At 38.9% G+C, this 21,747-nt stretch overlaps 1 protein-coding gene across 1 annotated transcript; it reads left to right on the top strand.

Annotated features, from left to right (window-relative positions):
* Window positions 1-1,876: 1,876 nt before the first annotated feature.
* On the top strand, window positions 1,877-20,864 carry LOC149286119 (solute carrier family 13 member 2-like). Its single transcript, XM_089494375.1, has 12 exons — window positions 1,877-1,978; window positions 6,092-6,220; window positions 6,878-7,014; window positions 9,440-9,777; window positions 10,125-10,308; window positions 11,382-11,504; window positions 11,773-11,994; window positions 12,145-12,245; window positions 18,913-19,034; window positions 19,324-19,485; window positions 20,404-20,541; window positions 20,736-20,864. The coding sequence occupies exons 1-12, from the start codon at window positions 1,877-1,879 to the stop codon at window positions 20,862-20,864; spliced, it is 1,887 nt and encodes a 628-aa protein (XP_089350501.1).
* Window positions 20,865-21,747: the final 883 nt, after the last annotated feature.

The following is a 21,747-nucleotide window of genomic DNA, read 5'->3' as shown; positions in this document are numbered from 1 at the left end:
TTCCTTGACTCTTTGTGAAAGAATAGATGCATACCTGCCAACATTTCAAATGGCCAAAGAAGGACACCTTTGTTTTAGGGAGTGCAGTTGGAAGTTTGGCTAGGGACCAGGCTTTCTCAATACTTTTTATGTGACTATGTGACCTCTAAATTGTTCTTTATGTCACTGAGAAAAGCATTTAGAAGAAGAAGAATGTATTTACACCATTTACACATACACTCACTGGCTACTTTATTAGGTACAACTTGCTAGTACCGGGTTGGACCCCTTTTTGCCTTCAGAACTGCATTCATTCTTTGTGGCGTACTTTCCACAAGGTGCTAGAAACATTCCTCAGAGATTCTGGTCCATAGGAACATGATGGCATCACACAGTTGCTGCCGATTCATGAGCTGAACATCCATAATGCAAATCTCCCGTTCCACCACATCCCAAAGATAAGATCTGGTGACTGTGGAGGCCATTGGAGTTCAGTGATCTCATTGTCATGTCCAAGAAACCAGTTTGAGATGATATGAGCTTTGTGACATGGTGCATTATCCTGCTGGAAGTAGCGATCAGAAGATGGGTACACTGTGGTCATAAAGGGATGGACATGGTCAGCAACAATATCCTTCTGAATGTTGTAGCAGGAATGGAGACTCATCAGACGAGCCAACTTTCTTCCAGTCTTCCATTGTCAAATTTTGGTGAGTCTCCGCAAACCTTGGTTGCCTTTCTGTCATCTCGAAACCAGTCTGCCCATTCTCCTCTGACCTCTGACACCAACAAGGCATTTTCTTCCACACAACTAACGCTCACTGGATTTTTCTCTTTTTCGGACTATTCTCTGTAAACCCTAGATATGGTTGTGCGTGAAAATCCCAGTAGATCAGCAGTTTCTGAAATACACATACCAGCCCGTCTGGCACCAATAAACATGCTTTCATAGTTCAAAGTCACTTAAATCCCCTTTCTTCCCCATTTAGATGCTCGGTTTGAACTTCAGCAAGTTGCCTTGAGCACGTTTACATGCCTAAATGCATTGAGTTGCTGCTGTGTGATTGGCTGATTAGCTGTTTGTGTTAACAAGCAATTGAACAGGTGGACCTAATAAAGTGGGCAGAGAGTGCATACTGCTGTTTCTATACACATTATTATAACTTGTAGGGCTCATCATACCCATCAAAATTTAAAGTGATAGCAAATAGGAACATCACAGGGGAATGAGGGATGGAGGACACTAAAGAGGGACACGGAAGAAGTATTCAGATGTGAATTTTTTGATAAAAATCAGAATGAATAAAAAGTAATATCCCAATGGACATATGCTGAAGATTTTAAGATTTATTCCTCTAACTGTAACCACTTGTGACCTATAATCGGGTTTAAGATTTCTTTATATCAAGCAGAGAGCCAGAAGCAGGAGTCCCCTGCCTCCTTACTGTAGACAACACTGTACACATTCTTACAGATGGGAAAAGTGTTTAACCTGGCAGAACATCACTAGGGTACTAAATTATTTAATTTTAGCGGGCACAACAGACAGCACCCCCCTTTGCTTTCAGGGAGTTGAGCATCACAAGGCTTTCACTATTTACTATACAAAGCAGATTTGTCTTAGAGGACTGCAGCTCAATGCCTGCTGACTAAGTGCTGGTGAAATAAAACTCACGGACATTGGTTTATGACTGAGAAACAGTTACCCCCCAGGTTATCTATTATGATAGTGATTATGATTTACTCTTCCTTATGTCTCCTCCTTCCTTGTTGGCAGAACAATCACACAAAAAAGTAATAAACACCCACAGTTACCTGTGAGCTCCGTGCCTCTTATATAGCTCCGCAGGACAGAGAAGCCTCCTCTTCATAACTAAGCAAACACTTTGCTGGCAACATGGTTTCCATCTGGAAATGGATCTTGGCAAACAGAAATTACTTCATCATTTTCCTCACACCACTACTTGTCCTGCCCTTGCCATTAGTACTGCCCTCCACGGTAAGTTCTCCTGGGGAGAGGTTTTATTAATGCGTTTAGCAGAGTTTTAGATTTTGTGTCCGGTCGTGTCTTCGTTGACAGAAATACTGTTTTTGTTGGCATTGCTTCTTCTGGATTGTAAACTTGTTTAAGAAAGACCTTCCTTTTGTCTCTGTAAGTTCAAAGCGTATGCACTGCTTCTAATGTCCTGTTTACTTTGTACAGCTCTGTGGAATATGATGGCGCTTTATAGATCAATACATTTTAAATAATTTATTACATGCAGATAAAATCATTATTGAAAAAAGGGTGAGAATTAGGCTTAGTAACTAAAGAGCCACAGAAGTAACATAAGACAAAGTTTAGACAAAGGAGCACTTGGAAATGTTGAAATACAGATTGTGGTAATAAGTGCCAACCTTCAGGGCTGCCAAATGGGATGCTCTGCAATGTGGTCTCAGCAGGAGGTGTTAATGTTAACCATCTTTGCACAGTAAGCAAACTGCCCCCCCCAATAACTAAAACACACTAACATACTAACATGCACTAACTCGCTCTAACATCTACTCACTATACACTTGCACACACACCTAAACATCTCCCTCCTCTCCCTTATCGTGTGTCATACTCTGACACACGATAATGCCAACACCATACACTAGCATATGCACTCTAACTCTTTGCAGTAACAAGCACACACGCTAACAGCATCCTTTCACACATGCTAACACCATATACTAACGCACACGTTAATACCATACAGTAACACATTTACACTCTACCGCTCTACGGTAACACACACTATAACACCATACTCTTACACAGAGACACACTCAAACACAATACACATACATTCATTTATTCATTCATACCAACACCATTGGGGTTTATTTACTAAAGCGAGAATTAATTGCAGTGATTGCAAAAGACTTTTCTATGCATTATGATGGGCCTAACCTCGGCAAGTGACTCCTGTGCAAAGAGCTTAACTGGCCCTGTATAACACATAGTTCAAATGATGACAACTTCAAAATATTTCACTGATTTAACAACACTGTATACAAGACAACCCAAGGTCTACTTACATGAGAAGCTATCTGGGGGTTACATCTTCATGGTGCATAATGAAGTTGAAATTACAATTCACCTCCCAGCTCCTGCTTTAGTGAATAAACCGCTGCTATTTCTGATTTTTAATGGTTACAGTATTAATCACCTGCCTGTGTCATTGGGGTAGCCATCCAAGTTGTATTTAGGTATTTAGTAAAACCTCACATTATTCTACACATCTACGGAGCGTAGTGGATAAGCAAAGAGAAAGTCTGAACCCTATCAAAAGATAATTTATGTGTACAGAAAATTAAGTAGTATTTCTTCCCACAACTGCTGGTCCACCTGATTTACTCCCTTCTCTCCTTTTTATGTTGCCAGTGTTCCTTTAAGGTTGCTTTAGGCAGTTTTTTTGTATCTTGGTGAGATTCCAATTTAGGGTTGGCAAAAAAAATAGGAATTTTAAAATATTTTCTAGCCATGTCCATCATTTTTGTCTTGATATAGTGGGACTCTCATAGCCTTTGTTCTATACAAAATGTTACCCCAGTAATATATATATATATATACTGTAACGATAAGGTATTTCACATCTGCATTGCTGAGCTAACATGGGTTCCTTATTTACATAACAATATAATTCTTTTAATAAAGAAACAGAAAAACATAAGAAGAATTTATGATAATAGTAAACAGTAAACCATTAATGATAATTAACCTGCTTTTCCTAGTAACAAGTATTGTTTTTATGTGCTTTATCGACATGGGTAATTACATGGTTAGCGACCTTTAGTTATTATTTGGGACAATAAATACGCAGGGGCCTTCTCTAACTCTTCTATAGCAGATAAAGTCTTTGGACTTTGCATTGTATGCACCTTGCCTTGCAATGTGCCTCTTTCTACATCTTATAACGGTGTGCATATTGTGTTCTTTGGAAATAAAAATCTTTGCCGCAATTGCTTTAATTGGTAATGGTAATGAGTGCTATTGTTTTATAATCATTAAACATTATAGTTCCTATATGAAGTTTCAAAGTCCCACCTGCCTTTACAATAACTTTGGATTAATTTATCAGTGGGTAAAACGGTTCTTTTGCATAGTTACTTGAATCACCAGGGGTGTAACATCGAAACATTTTAACTGTCTTATATTTTTCTTTTGTGCACATGTTTAACATTGTTTGATTAAATGAGTTTATTCAGATTTTCGACACATGTGGAGCTGGCAGTAGTGGATTCTGGCATAGGCCTAAGGGGACAGGTCCAGGGGGCAGCATCTGCAAAACCAGAGGCAGACTGCCTTGTTGGGTGACCAGAGCCCACAGAGTGCCCTGTCCAATTTCTGATCTCCCCAAACAGTCCATTTAGACAATGGGGGGCTGTGCCGAGCCAGCAAAGCGAAATACGGCTGCTGTTTGGGAGTGGGAAAATAAGACAATGTTAGTAACCTCCAATAGAGACTGCTCCAAGGTGGAAATAAGGAGCTGTGGAGGGCTGGAAATTTGTTTGCTGTGGATGGGGGCATTTAGGGGCAAAGCAGGAGGCAGACGTGACTGTGTATATGGGTAAAGGACAATTAGTGTTTATGTATGGGTAAGGAGGAGGATGTGTGTATACGTATGGGTATTTTTTAAAGGAACATGAGCACAGGCACCTCACCTGTATATGTGAATATGTAAATATATATATATATATATATACTCAAGTAAAAAAAATATACAAAATCAATGATAGTCTGTGTTAGTGAGTGTTAGCATGAATGCATGTGTTGTAGTGAGTGTGGGTGCTAGTGGGGGCAGGGGGGGGCACTCAGCTATACCTGAAGGGACAATGCACTGCAGCTTTTCTTAAAGGTTGAATAATGTGTATTAGCGTACTACAAAGTACTTCACGATGGATAATTGGAAAACTATAGTAATGAACATTTTTGCTGCATATTTGTTGCCATGCAGCAGCTTCCAGTAATGCTAACAATACAGCCGACAAAACCTTACACTACAATTGTACCATATTAACCCCCAATATCTACGCACACTCAGAACTGGGTTTGCTGGGGGAGATACCCCACAAGGCTCTTACGTCTAGCTTCTTGTCCAGAATTAGCCCAGCGGTCATTCCATACTGAATACTTAAATGAGTGCAAACACTACAGACCAGCATTACTTTGCCGATTAATTCTGGGTTGATTCAACCGGTTCTCTTGCGCTGATTGCTTTGTGGGAAATCAACGTCCATAGAGCTCTTCTACTGGTAAGCAGGATTGATTGAAACTGATCCAGTACAAAGCAAACTTTTTTTAAAACAATGGGTGACAAATTTAATGATGGTTTTACATTTTGAAATTTAAACTTACTATGTTTTACCCAAGCCAGCTTTTCACTGATTTGAATCTCTCCGAGATCTAAACTTAATACATAATCCCATTGCTGTCCTTGCACCTTGGATGAAAAAAATCAGAATCTAGGAAATGTGATCTGAGGGTTATCTCAAATCAAAATACTTTATGTATGTAGCCATTTTTTTTATCTTCCCCATTCACTGCTCCCCAATAAAACACTGAACATCAAGTTTGGGTAAGGACATTAATCGCAACTTTATTAAACATAATCAAGGACACAAATGGACACAAAGGATAATCACCTGCCAGCTTCTAGACATTTCAATGATTCTGCAGGCAGTTACCTCAAGTTACAAACCAGTCCAGACTTCTGGTATCCTGAGGTGCCATCAGCCTCTGACAGAAGCTCCCTCCCAAAGCCACCATGGCTTGAACTGGGTTTCTAAAGGTAAAATGTAAGTACAACAAATCCACTTAAAACCCCAATGGGAGAAGGTCTGACAAAATGGGGCCGGTGCAGGCCAGCAGTCATGGCCTCCTTCCACCATTGGTCCAATCCCTGATAATTCCTACTTCATGGAGCCTAAGTGCTCTTTGGGGTGACAGGGCTTCCAAGTGCGAGAAGTCATAATACACGGGTCAGCGGGTCTTCTTTTCTGACTGGAGAGAGATTATTACTTAGAGCATGTATACGATAGTAAATATGCTTTATCACTTAGGCTTTATTTTTATTCGTCTTTACAGGAAGCAAGCTGTGGTTTTGTCATCATCGTCATGGCTTTATTCTGGTGTACTGAAGCTCTACCTTTAGCTGTCACCGCCTTATTTCCTGTCCTGCTTTTCCCCATGATGGGTATTATGGACTCAACTTCAGTAAGTACACCATTTGCAAAAATTAAAAGCTAGCATCACAAATGAAAATGCATATTTAATACCTTGATATTTAATGCATATATATAGAGACCTTAATAGACTTTTATTATTCAGCTCCACCACTGAATCGATACGCTGTGGATGATATTTTCCCATCTATGAGGATTTAGTCGGCTCTCAAGACAATCATTCTGCCCATAACCTTAACCATGGTCCTTAATGTAAAATTAATGTAATGCGATGTATAGGTTTAACAGATCGGCAAAGAATAGAAGGAATTGGCAACTAATAAACCATCTTTAAGCATATGTGAAAATGTTTTTCTTTGTATTTTATTTTCTTTTTCACACTTTATGATTCTCCACCTGATGTCTAATGCTTCTCCCATCCCCAGTATAACATGACACACACAGTATACTGCAGCTTGCTCTTTGTCAGCCCATCATTCACAGATTCTTTAGCTTTACTACTTGGCCACTTTCTTCATTCTCCTATCCTTTCCAAGGGGACTTTCTGTGTCACCTGACACACAGAACCTTAGAAAAGCAGCAAGAAATACAATGAACAAGATATACTAATTTTTATTCTGCATCGCCACTGCAAATGAATTACTGGCGATTAGAAGGCACTGCTGTAAATGTCATTTTTCTCTTTCAGGTATGCAGTCAGTACCTGAAAGACACAAATATGTTGTTCATTGGGGGACTGCTGGTTGCAATCTCAGTTGAAAAATGGAATTTGCACAAGCGCATAGCCCTGAGGGTGCTGCTGATCGTTGGAGTTAAACCTGCTTTGTGAGTTTTCCGCAGGAAAATGCTGCTTCTGGCTATTTGTTTATTCTCATACGATACTTGGCAGGTTAACACAGACGGTTAACAGAAAAACATGAAGTACCCATGTCATTTTACCTTTACAAACATTTATTTACACTCTACTAATGGGAAATAGTGAAATCACTCTACATTGCATGCACATTATATGATTTGATTAATAAAAAACCCACAGGCCTCATCCTAAGAAGGTTTATTTAACAGTTAATGATTTTGGTTTAAAATTTAAACTAGCGAGGTATGATGTAAAAGAACCAAAAATGGTAGCTATATGATCATTCAAAATCATGAATGTTTTAGGTCTTTTATGGCGACTCTGAGGTTTCAATTTGAGTCTCGGGTAACAGCACTTGATTTTAAAAATTAGGTGAAGTGGTTATATTAGGCAAGCATATCCGGCAAATCGAAAGGTTTGGCTGTGAATCTCAAGGTATTAACACCAATCCTGAGTGAATGTGCTGATTCAGTTTCACGCAGTGTGAAATTAATTCTTCATATCTCTTTGTGTTCTAGTCAATTTGATAATATCCAAGACATATGTCATAGTATCGCATCCGGTCAGTTGAGGATGACAGTGGTGTGTCACAGTAAACATCTCTACTTGAAAACCTAATTCAGAATATTCTTACCTCTAATTCGTTTCCGGAAAGGGACATTAGTAGAACCATTTGGCTGCCACCATCAGTGAGACACCACACAATGATCTTTGAACATACTATTAAAGGGTTAACATACGAAGTGACGCAGGGTAACCTGCTAAATAATGTTAGTGAGATATAAGTAACTGGAAATATGTTAGAAAGTACTGAATATCAGCATTCTAACTACTTCCAAAAGACAATCTATTAACTGTTTAACTTTTGTTGGAGACATGAGAGGTAAAAATGTAATTTTTTGGTCAAAGTTTACAGTGTGGTCCTACTGTATTTCGGATGGCAGATTTCTTTGAAAGGTGCAACTTTAGGTATTCATTATACAGGGCCGGCTCATTCCTTTCCACAGTAGAAACTTCATATTGTATAGCCTACTACAACTTGTCTGCAGGCTCAGTGCATTGAGATTTAAAAAGTTGTAATTTTACTTTTTTTGTTCTCATGTATAAAATCCATACAGGCCGCTTTATATGACCCACACAAGCATGTAGAGAAATCTAAAACAAAGGCATTAAAATGTCTTTATTATATATAAATCTTACTATCTATTTTACTGTTCTTGTGAATCTAGCCCATTTTTTCTAATGTAAAGACACATACCTTATTCAGTCCTTGGTGATGTCTTTTATACAGGATAGCTTTATGCCTAATCCATGCATGTTTAAATCCCCTCACTGTATTAGCCTCTACTAGACTTGGGCGCCGGCCAACTCATCGTGTTCGTCTTCGTGGGGGAAAAAATCTTCGTATTCCGCGAATATTCGCCCGTTCCTGTGTTCGGTTCAGGCAAAGGGGTTAATACGGGGTTAACGCGGTATGGACTATGCAGCAGCTTTGGCGCCAGGATTTTAAATGTCGGTAAGAGCAACTCTAATGGTCGCTTGCAGGGGCCTCCTGTGCCATCAACCAATGAAGTACACCTGTACTTCATTGGTTGATGGCAGACGAGCCCCCTGCTGGCAACCAATAGAGTTGCTCGTACAGACTCTTAAAATCCTGGTGCAGCAACTTGCCCGGAAGATACCACTGGTCTCCCTGCTCCAACAGTTAAAGGTCCGTACAAGCGACTTTATTGGTCATTCAAACTGACTTTTAACTGTTGGAGCAAAGAGACTAGTGGTCTCTTCCGGCCAAGTTGCACCGTAAGGAGTTAAAGGTCCGTGCAAGTGAGCCTATTGGTCGCTCGCACGGCCTTTTAACCCCTGACAGCGAACCTATGGATTTCCGCTCCCATTATCTACGCAGCATTGCAGGGTATGACGGAAGCGGAAATCCGTAGGTCGCCGTCAGGGGTTAAAGGGCCATTGTGAACAACTCTATTGTTCGTCTGCAGGGGCCTCCTCTGACATCAACCAATTGGTTGATGCCAGAGAAGGCCCCTGCAGACAACCAATAGGCTCACTCGCGTGGCCTTTTTAACTCCTGGTGGCGAACCTACGGATTTTCTCTCCCGTTAACTCCTGCAATGCTGCGTAGATAAGGCAGGCTAGATGGGGAAGGGACCAGGGAGATTAGTAGACAAACATGAACACGAGCATTCTTCGTGTTGTGTGTCTTCGTCTACATTTGCCGCCGCCATGTTCGTGTTTGTTTTCATGTTCGCCCGAATACGAATGCACAAGTCTAGCCTCTACCACATCTGATGGTAGATCATATAAATGGGTTCCATTTATCTACCACGCTATAGATTTATAGCTGCTGAAGGTTTTCATATTTTGCTTTCCTTCAATTTGTAGGTTGATCTTGGGATTCATGGTAGTCACAGCCTTCTTATCCATGTGGATCAGTAACACTGCTACAACTGCCATGATGATACCTATAGCACAGGCTGTTCTGGAACAACTTTACACGTCTGAGGAGAAACTAAAACATTACAGTTCACAGAGCCTAGAAGACACCACTGAGAAGAGTAAGATTCAGCTAAATGGTAGCATTAACAAGGGATTTAAGAGTGAGTCCAACGGAACTCTCAATAATATCCCGGAAAAACACCCTAATGGTATTCTGGTCCCAAGCTTTGAAATGAAGGAGAATACATCTAGAGATCCAAGTTCTGTCAATCCAGAGTCTCAGGGTAAGTTTCTAAAATTTTGTGAATTGAGTAAAAAAATGCTAACTATAGGTGACACTAAATAAATAACCACTTTAAAGGACGTTACCACTGATTTTTAATGCACTTTTTTCATTTACCCATACATAGAAAACCCACCTTTTATTCTACTATAGAACCTAACCTCCTCTTTTCGACCTTTGGTTTTCAGGCAACCTTCTTTAGTCCTGCAGGGCCTAGGGTCTTAGGCCTTGACAATCTCTTGGGATCCTACATTTTACATCTTTAGAAACTTATATACAAATACTTGGATAATGTTATGGATACTATCTACACTGTGTTCAGTATTTGTGTGTGTGTGTTTTTTCTAGATAATGTTGTCCTTAAATTTGAGGATGACAACCCAAGTGAAGACAAGCAACATGACAGGCTACAGCAGCACCTGAAACTCTGCAAGGGCATGAGTCTTTGTGTATGTTATTCCGCCAGTATTGGGGGCATTGCCACTCTTACTGGCACCACACCCAACCTTGTCATGAAAGGACAAATGGACGAGTAGGTACTTTTCAAGCCTGATTATTACAGGAGTACATTGTACAGCTACTTTAAATCTGGGCACCACATTACAGAGAATTTAAATCTATACACTACATGTTACTCATGTTATTCCATGCTGGTCATGAAATCTGCTATCTTGTTGCCACATTGATAAAACTGGTTAAAATCCTGTTTACTTTAAATTCTGTAGCAAGCAATTCAATTAAGTATCTTTGTGGTTAGTTCAATTGACCAGTTAACCATACTAAGGGGTTAAAATATCATTATGTTAAGATGTTTCTGAACTCTTCTGCACATTTGCAGTTTTCTTTTTCCATTTCTACACATGTATACATATACATTCATGCTCACATACACTTATACATACACATTGATGCTCATAAACATACAACATACAAACCATCACGCCCCCTTATCTCTCCTGCAGCTTTAAGCCCGGTGCTCTTACACTTTGCGAGGAGCCTCGGGTTCGACACAGGGTCTTGTAACCTGTAACACCAGCCCGGCCCAGGTTGGGTTCCAGAAGAGAAGACAGGAACAAGTGGTCGCAGGGGTCACAGTTGTGACTTCTGCAGTTACTGTTTCTAGGCATAGATTTTTATTGCCTACAAACTCTTGTTTAAAATGTATCAATCTAAGAAACACTAATCCTTTGAATGCTAAACTAAATCACCTAGGTGAGGTTGTTTTGCCCATCACTGTCTTGATTTTAAAACCTGTTTTTTGAGATGTATTTGAATGGCAAACCATGCTTTTTTCACCTCTTTTAACACCAGTTAACATTTAGATGGCTCTTATCCCATAACTTCCTAGGTGGAGGATATGAGTTTATCATAGAGGTCTTCAAACCTTAATATGTACATAAACTGCAAAAAACGTGTTTAAAAATGAAAATGTGTAAAATAAAATACATTTTCTCTTTCTCAATGCCTAGCTCTATTAAATGAGCCACTATCAATAACATGCAATTTCACATTAAACACTTCAGTAAAGCCATTCTCCATGTTGAAGTGTGTCAGACATAGATCTTCACTAACAGCGTAGTAATGAAAAATGTGTTTATCTTCCAGGTTGTTTCCAGAAAACAATAACGTAATCAATTTTGCTTCATGGTTTGGATTTGCCTTCCCTACAATGATTGTGTTACTTATAATGTCCTGGATCTGGCTTCAGATTATGTTCTTGGGACTAAAGTAAGTGAATAATGCAGTGTAAGACAAAGCCTGATTTTAACTGACAGAGTAACCACTTTGCAATGTACTATAAGAGTTAAACATTTATCGCTCAGGAGAAAAGTGTTATTGGAACTTATGTGATCAATCGAATGTCATTGCTTTATTATTAGATATCGCCTGTGCCATATTATTTGTTTAGTACTTAAATTAAGAAAATAATATAATGTGCAATAGGTTATGTTTGGACCCTGATAAATATTAAATGCATTGTCTTTGTTCCTCCTAGGTTTAAAGAGAATTTTGGTTGTGGTATTAGCCAAGAACAAAAAGAAAAGGAAAAGAGAGCATATGAGGTTATTTCCTCAGAACATAAGAAGCTGGGCCGCATGAGCTTTGCAGAGATATGTGTGCTGGTTCTGTTTATTTTGTTAGTGATCCTGTGGTTCACAAGGGAGCCAGGATTTATGCCAGGCTGGGCAACTATCAGTTTCAACAAAGGAAACAAAGAGTGAGTACTTACCACAAGCAGACCCACTCCTTCACTAGATATCTTTTACATCCAGACAATTTCCACAATGTAATCATCTTCTTTCATACAACTCTTCCTCTTTGTTAGGGACTGCACTAATGTTATTTCTCCCATTTTGTCTCTAATCAGCAATGTCACAGATGCAACAGTTGCCATATTCATATCTCTTATAATGTTCTTCTTCCCATCTGAGTTACCTTCATTTAAGTACCGGGACACAGAGCAGACAGGTAAATACGTCTTGAGTTTCATAGCGTTGGACCAAAGTAAATGCATGACTACATCGTACTTGATTTTATGAGTTTCTCGAAGCAGAGCTCTACACGCTGCCCGGACTAAGCACCGGGGACTCAGATGCAGGGGACCTGGATCCTCCTGTGTTATGCCCCCCTAACTTACCGGTGCTTCTGAGTCCCCGGTGCTTAGTCCGGGCAGCATGTAGAGCTCTACGCCATTCGCGTACACAACTTCCGCTGCAGAGGAAGCTGTCTACGCGAATCGCATAGAGCTCTACACGCTTCCCGGACTAAGCACCGGGGTCTCAGATGCAAGGGGCCTGGATCCTCCTGTGTTATGCCCCCCCCCCCAACTTACCCCTGCTTCTGAGTCCCCGGTGCTTAGTCCGGGCGAGCTCTACACGCTGCCCGGACTAAGCATCGGGGACTCAGAAGCACCGGTAAGTTTGGAGGAGGGAGGGGGAGGGAGTGTTAAACGGGGGGCATAAGGCATTTCTGGAGGCAGAGTGCTCTGTGAAATGTCTTTTAACCCCCTTAATGCCACTCTGCCCCATAATATGCCTTTTAACCCCCTAAATGCCAGAGTGGCATATAGGGGTATGAGGCAATTCTGGAGGAAGAGTGGCACATAGGGGGTCAAAAGGCATATCATGGGGCATAGTGGCATTTAGAGGGTTAAAAGGTGTATCATGGGGCACAGTGGCATATAGGGGGTATAAGGCATTTCTGGGGCAGATGTGCATAACTGGGGGGCAGGTTGGAAAATAGAAGGAAATAAAACCAAAATATTTTTCTCAATCATAGCTTTTATTAAAAAAAATTGTTTACATGAATTAACATTTACTGGTAAAACTTTTTTCCTATAATGTCGTCTTATATTCAGGCTTTTTCTTTTTTTCCTAAATTAATATTCAGATTTGGGGGGTTGTCTTATAATCGAGCAAATACGGTATATTAATTTGCTTTCTCTTAAGGTTCAGCAGATCCCAGGATATGGCATCAAATATGCTCTAAACTAAGCTGTGTTCAAACACAGACATCAGCTGTGACATACCAGTACAAAAAAATAGGAATTGGGGATGGCCAGAACCACAGTTTTAGAGAAGTAAATTAAATTGCAACCCTGCCATACTATAATGAAGAATGTGAGGGGCCAGATGGACAATGCCCTGTCCTATTGCATCTTACCATTCTGTAGTATTAGACTGGTTTCAGGTTCTGGTGGTCCCAAGCTAACATTGTCCCCAGAAAGGTGATGCTATCTTGAGGTGGAGAGGATGGATGCCATAAACATTCAACATTGGTAATTTAAGAATGCTTGGTAAAGGCGTATTCTTTTACTGTGCTGAAAATAAAACCAAGAATAAAAAAAAAGGATTTTATGAAATAAATATACACACAAAATAAGCCAGCTGGTTTGGACAGTCCCACATTTCCTCATGGTCACATTTACATAGTCCAATCCATGACTGGAAATGTCACTATCCAGTAGACTCATGCTTTTGGATTTATATGAATTTTATTAAAATTTGCCAATTTTGTTAATTCGTATGAATGTCTGTAATTGAGAAAGGACCTCAAACCAAAATAAAGTAGGGCGCTCAGAATTTTAATTTGTATTTCATTTAATTTTTCAAGCTCACTTATGCTCAATGTCTCCCTATCATCTCTGCTAACTGCTTCCATATCCCTGTCTCCACTTCTTCTCTTGCCTCTTCTTTTTTTCTGTATTCTTTGTTCTGTCTTCTTCCTTGGTCCACTTCTCCCTGCTATCTGCTCCATTAACCTGGCCTCCAGGAGTGCTTCCAGAGGGAAGCCTCCGCACACACTCAAGGAATGGGGGAGAGGCTGTCCCTGACCAGGTTAACAGAGCAGATAGCCGGATGAAGCAGACCAAGAAAAAAAGAAAGAAGACTTAAGAATACAGAAGAACAAGAAGAGGCAAGACAAGAAGCAGAGCTGTGGAAAAAGGAGATGGGACACGGAATCAGTTGGTGGAGAAGGTAGGGAGGCAGTCAGGGAGAGTGAATGAGTGAGTGAGAGTGAATGAGTAAGTGACAACAACTTTTGTTTTTGAATTAATTCTGAATTGTGTCTATACCAAAAGGACAGGAAATGAAATTCATTGTCTGAAAAAGAATGGACAAAAAACAAAATTTGTCTGAATTGTTTTTGGTCAAGGTGCATAAGTCTACTATCGAGTGATATGTAAGATTGACATTAGCAAGTGAGATGCTGACAATAATACTTGGTTATAACTAGAAAACTATTTCACTGTTATTGTTGCTCATGATATTGGGACATCCAAACTATTTACTTTAAAAACAATGAAATAAAATGTGTTTCCCTGGAAATCCCTGGAAATGTAAAGAAATCACATACTTTATTTTATAGTCATAGTCCTGTAAAAATTCTTTCTGATCTGCTGTTATCTGAGCTAATGTCCATGGTCTTAGAACTATTATTTACACATTGCAGTAAGTTGAGACAGATACAAGCTTGAGTAGATAATATATCTGAGATAAGAAATCAAGTGTAAGTAAGTATTTTCTTATCTCGCTTTAACAGTTCATCGTTAACATTCTACACAGTAGACTTGTGCATTCAGATTCATATGAATTGTAAATGTAACAGAATTTGCTGATTTTGTCATTTTGTACAAATCACCAAAAACGAGGCCAGACCTCTCATGAACCAGGTGAAACAAAGCAAAAAGCTTCTATTTTTTCAGTGGTCTCCTTCACTCCCACTCTCTGAATGTTTCCCTACCTTCTCTGCTGACGACCTCCGCTTCCATGCTTCGCATCTTCTTGTTCATCATCTTCTCATTTCTTTCTTCGTCTGTATCTCCATCAACATTACCGCCTGGCTAACGTCTGCAAAGTGACGTCATCTCTCTCGCTTGGAGGGTTGGAATAAGTGATGTCACCGGAAGCACCTCCATTTTGCCCTAAGATAACCCTGTGTGAACTTCGGCCAAAATGGCGGAGCTTCCAGTGACATTCTCTTCCCAGATCCTCCAATCACCAGAAGCTCCGCCATTGGGGCGGATGTTCGATTGGAAGTTATGTCCGTGGAGATGCGGCTGAAGATAGAAGAGAGAAGAAATGAGAATAAGAAGATGCAGAACAAGAAGATTTGAGACACAGAAACAGAGATGCAAGACTGGAAGCTGAAGTGGTCGGCAGAGAAGTTAAGGAGAAATTAAGAGAGCATGAGAGACTGAACGAAAAAGAGTGTGACAGAGTGAGAGTCTGAGAGATTGTGAGAGTAAGTCGGACAACAAATTTCGTTTCTGATTAATATGCCCTCAATTTTGTGTCTGAAACAAAAGGGCAGGAAACAGAAGTTGTTGTCCATTTGCACATGTCTACTATATAGTATGAATCACTTAATCATGGCAGTAACAAATAACACATAGATATTGCCTGTTGACTTTCTGAACGTTGAAAGGGAACTCCCATCCTTCTCCCAATGGTGTCATAGTTATTTTGTAAGTAGGGCTCCTAGCGAACTGTGCAGACGAGCAGGATACTTTAAGCTGAGCGAAGTAAGATAGCTGCAGGTCAACTTTGGCACTGAAGAGGGTTAAAAGATAACTGTTCCATCTTGTACGCAACTCCATCTTGCTTGTTGTTTGACAATCTCAGCAAAAAAACTTGGTGAGTTATTTATAAATGTTGAAGAACATTCTAGTGGTTGGTGATTGCACAACTTTTACCACTTTGCACCAGACATGCTCTTTATAACTACTCCCCTCTGTCGAGAGTAATAAACCAACTGAGCACAGAAACTGCACATTTTCTGACCTTTTCTCTCGTTTTCCCCGTAGATGTTTATTTCGATGTAAGGCAATTTAGCACTGCTGTCCATAATGTATGGGTACAAAAACATGGCAACCTATCTATTTACTTTGCTACCCTAGAGTTCCCCTGGATTAAAATGTAAGCAGATGTCTGATGATTTTTATTACTTTTAAGTACAAACCTGATAGAACCCCCCAGCCATAGGAGAGGGGCAAAGTTGTTGTGGAATCAAGGATACCATTTTCAGGATAATAAACTTGTTTGAACAGGGATCACTTAAGCTTTTGTTTCTGTAAATAAAAATTCTTATGTTATGCACTAGTTGGTTACCCATTGTACAGCACTATGGAATATGAAGGGGCTACATAGTCCAATAAATAATAATAAATTCAGTATAATAACAGTCACACATTTAATTAGACAAGAAAACACCTCACCTATTATTTCTATATTATGGAAGATATAAAAGGCAGACAAGATAGTGGAAAAAGGGAAATAAGAAAAATGAGGAAAAGGTGTCGGCAATTTGGCACACATATACGGGGCAAAATGGTTGCATGCCAACTGTCCAAATGCTCCTAGGAAAGTACCCTGGGTTGTCTGTCTTCAAGAAATATATAGCTGAGGTTAATTTAAACTAGTGGGCTGTGCAAGAAAGCCTAGGATCACACAAGCATCTGTGATAAAAGCACAGAAAAGGTACCCAACCTTATTCATTGTTGTGGATATTTCATAGATACTTTGCTCACAATGTTACAAACCCGGCATACTAAAAAAAACATACAACTTTGAAAGACAAATCTACAATCTCTAATATTAACCCTGTAATTGCCAGAAGTATATGAAATGATACGTAAATGAGGCATTTTCAAAACCAAGACGCTTATATAATTACATTTGGTCAACTTAACCATTTTAGTACAAATGTACATAGGTAAAATTATGAAAAGGTTTTTTTCATTTTTTTTTAACTATATAATTTTTATAATATATATGATGAATATAGTTCTAAAAATAGTATCAAAAGAATTTGTCCTAGAAAAAAACTGTATCTCACTTGTGTGGGTGTATTAAACATGGACAAGAAGAATTACAATGGAACAAAAATATGGTAAAATGGCAAGAAGACTCTTGCAAATGAGTTAACTGCAGACCAGTAGGTCCGTTGTAGGCAGAAGGCAGTCATGTAATATTTAGGATGACCAAAATGCGCCGATTCTTTATGGCAATGCTAACAAAGTCCTGTTTCCATTTCTGTAATTTGGTATGTTCCGTTTTAGATTTTCATGAATGAGAAAGCCCCTCTGGCTGATTAACACCTTAAGGACCAGGCTGTTTTTTATTTTTGGAACCCTTTGTGACCAAGACCAAAAATAAAAATATGGTTAAATATTTAAAGGAAAAAAAACACTTTCACAAAAGCAGGGTATTTCAAATGGTGGTATTTTAACTCTTTCCATGCACCAATTCAATTTAACATTTTTGCAGTGCTTGTACTTTGTAGTGTTTGTAATTGTTTTCGCTCTCATTTTGAGTACCCACACAAGTTAAATACTGGAGTTTTTTCAAAACAAGAAAGGTTTTCTTTAGATTCCATTATTATATCATCTTTTGATATATTTTTATATCATATTTTTTAATCTCATCTCATCTACAAAAACTAATAAGAAAACCTGCTAACTGGACTCTATTTGTCCTGAGTTTTGAAATACCCAATGTTTTTATGTTTTTAGCTTTTTTGTTGTTGTAGGGCAATAAGTACTATTTTAAAATCATTTTTTCATATCTGGTAATCATGCTTTTTTCCCCACACACATTGTAGTTCAGATATACATTTACAGCTCCTGGTATATGCCACTGTCAAAAAAACACCCAATATGTGTTAAGCAACATCTCCTGAGTAACCATGCACAGTTTGTCATGTTGTGTGGAGGCTAAATGGCCACATTTGGGAGTTGATTTTTTTAATTTTGAAATCTGCCCAACCTGCGCCCATTTCATATTTGGGACATCTATGAAGCTGGCCAATTCAATTTACCCAATGAAGCAATATATTTTTGAAAACTAGACACCCAGGGGTAAATGCTGATATTTTAAGTCTTTCCATGCCAGGACTTTAGGTTTTGCTCAGAAAAAAATAAAATATATATATTACTTTTTGTAATTTACATTTTTTACATTTTCTTGGAACTGGATGGTTCTCATGATGGTGGCATCACTGGGGAATTATTTTTACATGTTGCTACTACATACTACGGGGCCCCTGCAACTTTTTTGTTGTTGCTGAATGCCTTGATATTGAGTCACTGCAGCATCACGGTTTGAGCAAACAAAGCAATATTTGAACGCCTTATAAACTCATTCAGTGCCATGACATGCCAGGCACGTCATTGGTTGTTAAGGAGTTAAGACTGAGACATTTAATTGTTTACCACAGGTTATATGATATGGACCCAATAGACTGGGCCAAATAAACACTTGGAAGCAGAGTATTGTCTGGAATGCCTTTGTATGTTGTAGTATTAACATGACAGTGCCACAGTCACAGTCACTGAGCTCTTCAGTACGACCCATTCTACTGCCAAAGTTTGTTTATGGAGATGGCTGCCTACATGCTTGATTTTATTGATCTGTTAGCAATGGATCTGGTGAAACTTAATAATTATGAGGACTGTCAGAAGAATTACAGTTCAGAATAAATATATATATATATATTTTTTTAAATAACATTTTTGGGAAATGGTGGCTGACAAAAAGTTTCTTCTTCATGCAGAAAAGGTGCTGTAACTATGGTAGACGTAGTTATGTACAGGTATACTCTATACATGATATGTATGTACTGTATTGTCCACTAGGGAAGAAGCAGAAGATACATGTCCCACCTGCCCTGCTGGACTGGAAGACTGTCAACGAGAAGATGCCCTGGAACATCGTCATCCTGCTGGGAGGAGGGTTTGCTCTGGCTAAAGGAAGTGAGGTACAAAAAAGAGACAGCCCCGGTTTCTAAAATGCTAATTTTCCAGAGCAAAGTGATTAAATGTTGAGAACTCAGCATTCTGCTGCTTTCCATGGTGATTTTACCACATTAAGTGGATAAAATAACTGCACCAGAAATTCTTTTAGCGGTATGATTTTTTTTACTGTGAATCGTACATAGTTTCTATGCAGCAAGATTATTTGAAAGCAAATGATCTGTATGCTACTGAAGCTATCCAGCTCATTCTGTATATATAAAGGTATTAATGACCATACTGGATTTGTTTCAGGAATCAGGATTGTCAATGTGGCTTGGAACAAAGCTAACTCCATTGCAGACCATCCCACCAGCAGCTATAGCCTTAGTATTGTGCCTTCTGGTAGCAACATTCACAGAATGTACCAGCAATGTAGCCACTACTACTCTGTTCTTACCCATCTTGGCATCAATGGTAAGACCTTGGTTATTTAACATGACCAGATGTTGGTGTATACCTTTATTAAACTCCTGTTGCTAGTTAGGGTAATGAAGGACGGTGTTCACTAGATAAACAAATTGTTGGTTAGACATTTATTTTCCTAAAACATGAATATCAAGAGCAGAGTTAAAGGAGAATGAAATAAATCTTTGTAATCTCATATTTCTACAAAATGTTTCTAGCCATGTTATGCTCCTTTTGAGCACTTGTTTAGTTATTTGTGGTAATCCATTTTAACCTGGTTTCTGATGGCACAGTAAAGGGAACCAGGGGACTTCCAGTGTGAACCGGAGAGTAAACATGCTCCGCCGGGGGAAAAGTCTGCCAAAGGAACCTTTACCACCAGTAGCGACAGAACAATCCAGTCAGGATGTAAAAGAAACTGTTATTACTGTTTATTAGGAGATTAGGATGGGTTTTTAGGGACAAGAGGCAAAAAGTGTTAAATGTGATAGCCAAGGGTCCCTTTAGTATGGCTGATAGATATGAACAGGGAAGGTGAGACTTAGTGAACAATGAACAGATGTATATCAGCAGAACAAAACATTAACATGCATGGCTCCTGTTACAGACATAATTCCAACTGAATGTAGGGCAGAATGACCAACCACCCTCTTGTTTATGAGCTGAGTGCCTGGATACATACATTATTTATATAATATAGCTTTACTGGAAAGTTTTAATAAAATCATAAATAATAATATATCAATACAATACAAGTAAAAAATGTCACATTTTAAATTCCATTAGTCAATAAGAAATTAGTGTGTTGTTTTAATAATACATTTGGTTCATGTTATGTGGAATGTTTCGTACATATAGAAAACTATGCATGGAAATGGGCAATCAAACATTGTATTAATGTAAGCACACATTCTCTTTCCCTTCCAGGCAAAGGCCATAGAATTGAATCCTCTGTTTATCATGCTTCCATGCACTCTATCTGCCTCTTTGGCTTTCATGCTGCCAGTGGCCACTCCACCCAATGCCATAGCCTTCTCTTATGGACAACTCAAGGTTATCGATATGGTACGTACTTCCCCTTCAAATTCTTAGTAAAGGTACTTGGAACTCTTAGATAGTAACTTGGTCCAACAAGAACAATGTGCCAATTTTTATAATGTATTTAAATAATATTAACATACTAGTCCCCTCTAGTGTCACACAAGTTATACTGTAGGCAGATATCACGCTGAACTAACAGTTCTGTATTTTGAATATAGGCAAAGGCAGGCTTTCTGCTGAACATTCTTGGAGTTCTGACCATCACACTGGCTATCAACAGTTGGGGTTATTATATGTTCAACCTTGGTACATTTCCTTCATGGGCAAATACTACAGTTTCACCCTAAAGTGTCTTCAAGTTGAAATGGATGGTCCAATTAGACAAGAGGCCAAGGAAATTGCACTGCCCAAACATATGGATGCCCTGCCTTAATTGAAGGTGTACTTGTTAAGCCTCCATGACTGTGATCAGTTATTTAAAGAGCAAGATAATTGCTCTACTTACATACAATATCTTTAACATGTTTTTCTTCTCATCATAGCTTTATGAAAGAACAAATATAAATAGCAGGTCAGGAAATGTTACCTTTTCATGCAAGAGTTCATATACTTGCCCTGATCATTCTACATGACTTTAAATGTAAACCTTCTTCGGTTTTGTATCCTGCAGTTTTCAATTATTTGTATATTTATTTAAAATGTAAAAAATTAAAGGTTTAAGTGAACATGCAACAGCTACCTGCATCCACATTCTAAGATTGTTGGCAGAGGCAACAAGGGTGATTTAAACAGGTACTACATGACCATGATAGACACAATGTCTACAATTATGCATGTGGCATAATGATAAATGTAAAAGGAATCACCAGTCAGCCTTTCCACGTATTTCCGTTGCACATGTACTGTTTGCTGCCATGTGTTATGGTGGTTATGGCACATCAAAGTTAACACAAAAGCAGCAAAATAAAAAAGGAGTTTATGAAATAAAATAAATGTAATTTTTTTTAATATAAATGTAATTTTCACTGGCGTTGCCACCATCCCAAACCACTCAAAAGTATGCAGTAGATATCTGTGATATGGAATTATCAATTTTCAAAAAAGCGTTCCAACTTTATCCTGAGGTTTGTAATGAGAAATGTTTAGTCTGTGCAGTAGATGCAGAAAGGAACTCGAACTCCTCTACTTGGTAATCAAAAGGATCCATAAAAAGTTTACTTGTGGGCTTAT

This window comes from Sceloporus occidentalis, unplaced genomic scaffold (genome assembly GCF_023333645.1).
Source record: "Sceloporus occidentalis isolate IW3139 unplaced genomic scaffold, rSceOcc1.0.p SCAF_72, whole genome shotgun sequence".
NCBI classification, from domain to species: domain Eukaryota; kingdom Metazoa; phylum Chordata; class Lepidosauria; order Squamata; family Phrynosomatidae; genus Sceloporus; species Sceloporus occidentalis.
Note: the sequence above shows the minus strand (reverse complement) of the source record. Positions and strands in the feature narration are given on the sequence as shown.

What these genes read in the sequence shown, in the direction of transcription:
- LOC149286119 (XM_089494375.1), top strand. Translation starts at nt 1,877, where the DNA reads ATGGTTTCCATCTGGAAATGGATCTTGGCAAACAGAAATTACTTCATC. An exon ending in TTCAACAAAGGAAACAAAGA is followed by an intron (nt 11,995 to 12,144) that starts GTGAGTACTTAC and finishes GTCTCTAATCAG; the next exon opens with CAATGTCACAGATGCAACAG. An exon ending in CCGGGACACAGAGCAGACAG is followed by an intron (nt 12,246 to 18,912) that starts GTAAATACGTCT and finishes ATTGTCCACTAG; the next exon opens with GGAAGAAGCAGAAGATACAT.